This window comes from Monopterus albus, unplaced genomic scaffold (assembly GCF_001952655.1).
Source record: "Monopterus albus unplaced genomic scaffold, M_albus_1.0 scaffold92.1, whole genome shotgun sequence".
In the NCBI taxonomy this organism is placed as follows: Eukaryota; Metazoa; Chordata; class Actinopteri; order Synbranchiformes; family Synbranchidae; genus Monopterus; species Monopterus albus.
In genome coordinates this window covers 733,022-735,780 of record NW_018127972.1, presented here as the reverse complement: position 1 = coordinate 735,780, position 2,759 = coordinate 733,022, and the positions used below count along the sequence as shown (strand labels likewise).

Sequence of the window (2,759 nt, the reverse complement as noted above, 5' to 3'; positions counted from 1 at the left end):
ATGTACAACACCACGTTTAACTGTGATCTCAATAATAAACATAATTGAATTTATACATTTATGACAATTTCACCAAAAATCGAAGCATTATGAGCTTCATAAACACATATGTTAAAGCGGAAGTGTGGCACAGTGTACTCAATTGTACAGGTGTACCTAATAAAAAGGCCGGTAAATGTACAATGGCTACAGTATCCGGGCCATCTGTCTGAAACAAGTGGTCACACTCCAGTCCAGTAGGGGGCAGTAATGCTTCTTATGCGTTGATAAGTCCACCGCCAAAATGCTGGTTTCAAAGAAGAAATATTTTCCTTTTCGGAAGAAGATCCCGACAAAGCGGCCCTGTTTCTTTTCAGCCAGAAAAAGTCGAAGAATCCGAAAACCGACAATGTATGCCAGGACAAACACCGGCAACACACATGGGGAGTTTCAAGACAGAAACGGAGTAAATTATGTAACATCCACAGAGTCCTTCGGCCATTGCTCTCAATTGTTCTGGAAAAAGGATCCTACCGAGTCCGGGGTAAGAAAGCCAGCGACCACCACCGTTAGCTAGCGAGTCCAGCCGACAAATAGGTGCATTACACGGATAATGCATACATATTTTAGTATTGAAGTGAACGTTGAGCGAAGTATCTTTTTACGCATAGTTGTCAACTGGGTGCCTTAGTGCGGTTAAGCAGGAGGCGACGAACCAAAGCTGCAAGTTGATATCACATAGCAGGTTCGTTAGCTTCATGCTAACGTAATGTTACCAATCATCATGCTGAGCGGCTCATGGCCTAATTTGACTATTGGTTGCTGGGGTAAGTGTCTAGTAATTATGAGCTCTGCACACTGTGTCTGTTACACCTTATATGGGCTTTGGTGAAATTACACAAGTATGCGACATGTACGTTCTTACAATAGAGCAAACACTTTGGAAAAGATATGTTAATGCAGCCCAGCATCACCGAGCTAATGCTAACATCAGACAACAGTGGCTACCTCAGCCAGTCGGAGCACGGTTAGCTAACACCAGAGCCCGTGCAAAACAAGGCAGCGCTCTTGAGCGCGTCCTTCTTTGGGAACAGCCGTTTATCAGCTGTGCTTTCAAAGGTCGGCTCTAATATGGTAAACCTCGGGTGGTTTATTTGAGCAGCGAAAGCAGAGGCATACGCATGAGGCCTGCTATATTGTTAGCGAACAGCTCAAAGTAAACACAGGCAGGCTGTCCCACAGGAAACGTTAACGGAAGACGCCCCGCGGAGGACTTTGAAAGACCTCTTTGTGATGCCAGAATGTGTTTCATTCATGGTCACTCTCAGCCGACAGATCATCTGCACAGCGCACAGACGCTACATGTAGCTCACTAAATGGTAACACTTATTCACGTTTGATTGTGAGCGGTCGTACGCACACCTACCAAACTGTTTACGGGGATATATGCAATTTCGGCTGAGTTGATACATTTTGTCAGGCCTGTCATAGCTTAGTTACTTCCCAGAACTTTATCACTAAGGCAGGTGTACTTGCTACGTAGAGAACTTGTTTCTTCTTGTAGCTGAACCCCGATGGAAGCTGCAAGCCGAAATGCGCCGGTTCAACATTAACACTGATCTGTACACAACAAGTGCTGCTGGAGTTTTTAACTCTTAAATGTACATTTCCCTGCTTCCCTACTGAAGTTGTGCCAGAAATCTTCTCTCCAGTTGGCAGAACTTTCCAGGTGTCACTCATCTGCTATTTATCTGTTAGTTCTCCACGAGCTCTGTGTACATACCGGATCTTAAAAGAATCTTATTTATCTACCAACATATCCATAGGTTTTTTTAGTAACCCTGGCAAACCTGTGTTGTTGTGCATCACTTGCAGTGTCTTTTTCCTTGCTTGTTCGCATTTTCTGTGTTTGCCATGCGATGTTAAATGGCAGGTATATTACACTAGTTGTTGAACATGGCGATTCATAATGCTTGTTGTCCACTTTTTTTAGGGTTGAGTCTACAAACTGATTGAACTTATACAAAGTTGTGTATTTGCCTAAGATACAGTAAATGGTATCTTAACAATATGGAACTGTACCATGACGAACTTATTTGAGAGAACTTATTCACCTGCAGATTGACAGAGGAGGAGCTTGTATTTGCGCACTGGTCTCAGGGTAATGCTGGTTTGAGCAGGTTGTGTTCCTAGCTATTTGCTGTGCTCAGGTCTGATCTGCTTATTTTGTTTATGCATGTCATGTGTTGTGAATATGTAGCGAGAGCGAACTGGAGTGTTATAGCTTGGGTCTCAGCTTTAGGCCTATGCAAAACTGATGTGGACATAGTTGCTGAGCAGCTTTTCCTCCGGCCTTTACTGTGCACTTACACATACGGAGGCAAAGCAGCCAGTTGTATCTGGCCTCTCATCAGTCTGGAGTTCAGGGGGTGTGCTGGGTTGAGTACAAAGTAGCATACTCTGTTCTTACTGGACCGCTGTTTTCTGACACATCTGCCACTCACAGACACACCACCAGTTTCAGTGATTTGTGTTCGCATGTTCTTTTTTTATTTTCCAGTAACCAGTTAAAGACGCACTGCAGAGAATTGGGAAGCCAAGACCAAAGCCGTCTGTTTTTCCTGCAGTTTTGTTCATAATTCCTTTTTTTTAGTGGAGCAGTTTACAACTCCGTACCTGGGCTTCCTTTGGAAATCAAGATGATCATGATTGGCTCTGACACGATTGTCACTGGCACTGCCTTGGGTGATATCTGCATGAAGTAGAGCCTTTCCCAGCTG

At 44.0% G+C, this 2,759-nt stretch overlaps 1 protein-coding gene across 1 annotated transcript in view; it reads left to right on the top strand.

Moving 5' to 3' along the window:
• The first annotated feature begins 237 nt into the window (after positions 1 to 237).
• LOC109964712 (zinc finger protein 646-like) overlaps positions 238 to 2,759 on the top strand; it is a 17,840-nt gene continuing 15,318 nt past the window's right edge. Inside the window, exon 1 of the mRNA XM_020608221.1 lies at positions 238 to 523. Coding sequence (XP_020463877.1) covers positions 284 to 523 — 240 coding nt within the window. The 5' untranslated portion in view covers positions 238 to 283. The remainder of the gene's footprint in view (positions 524 to 2,759) is intronic.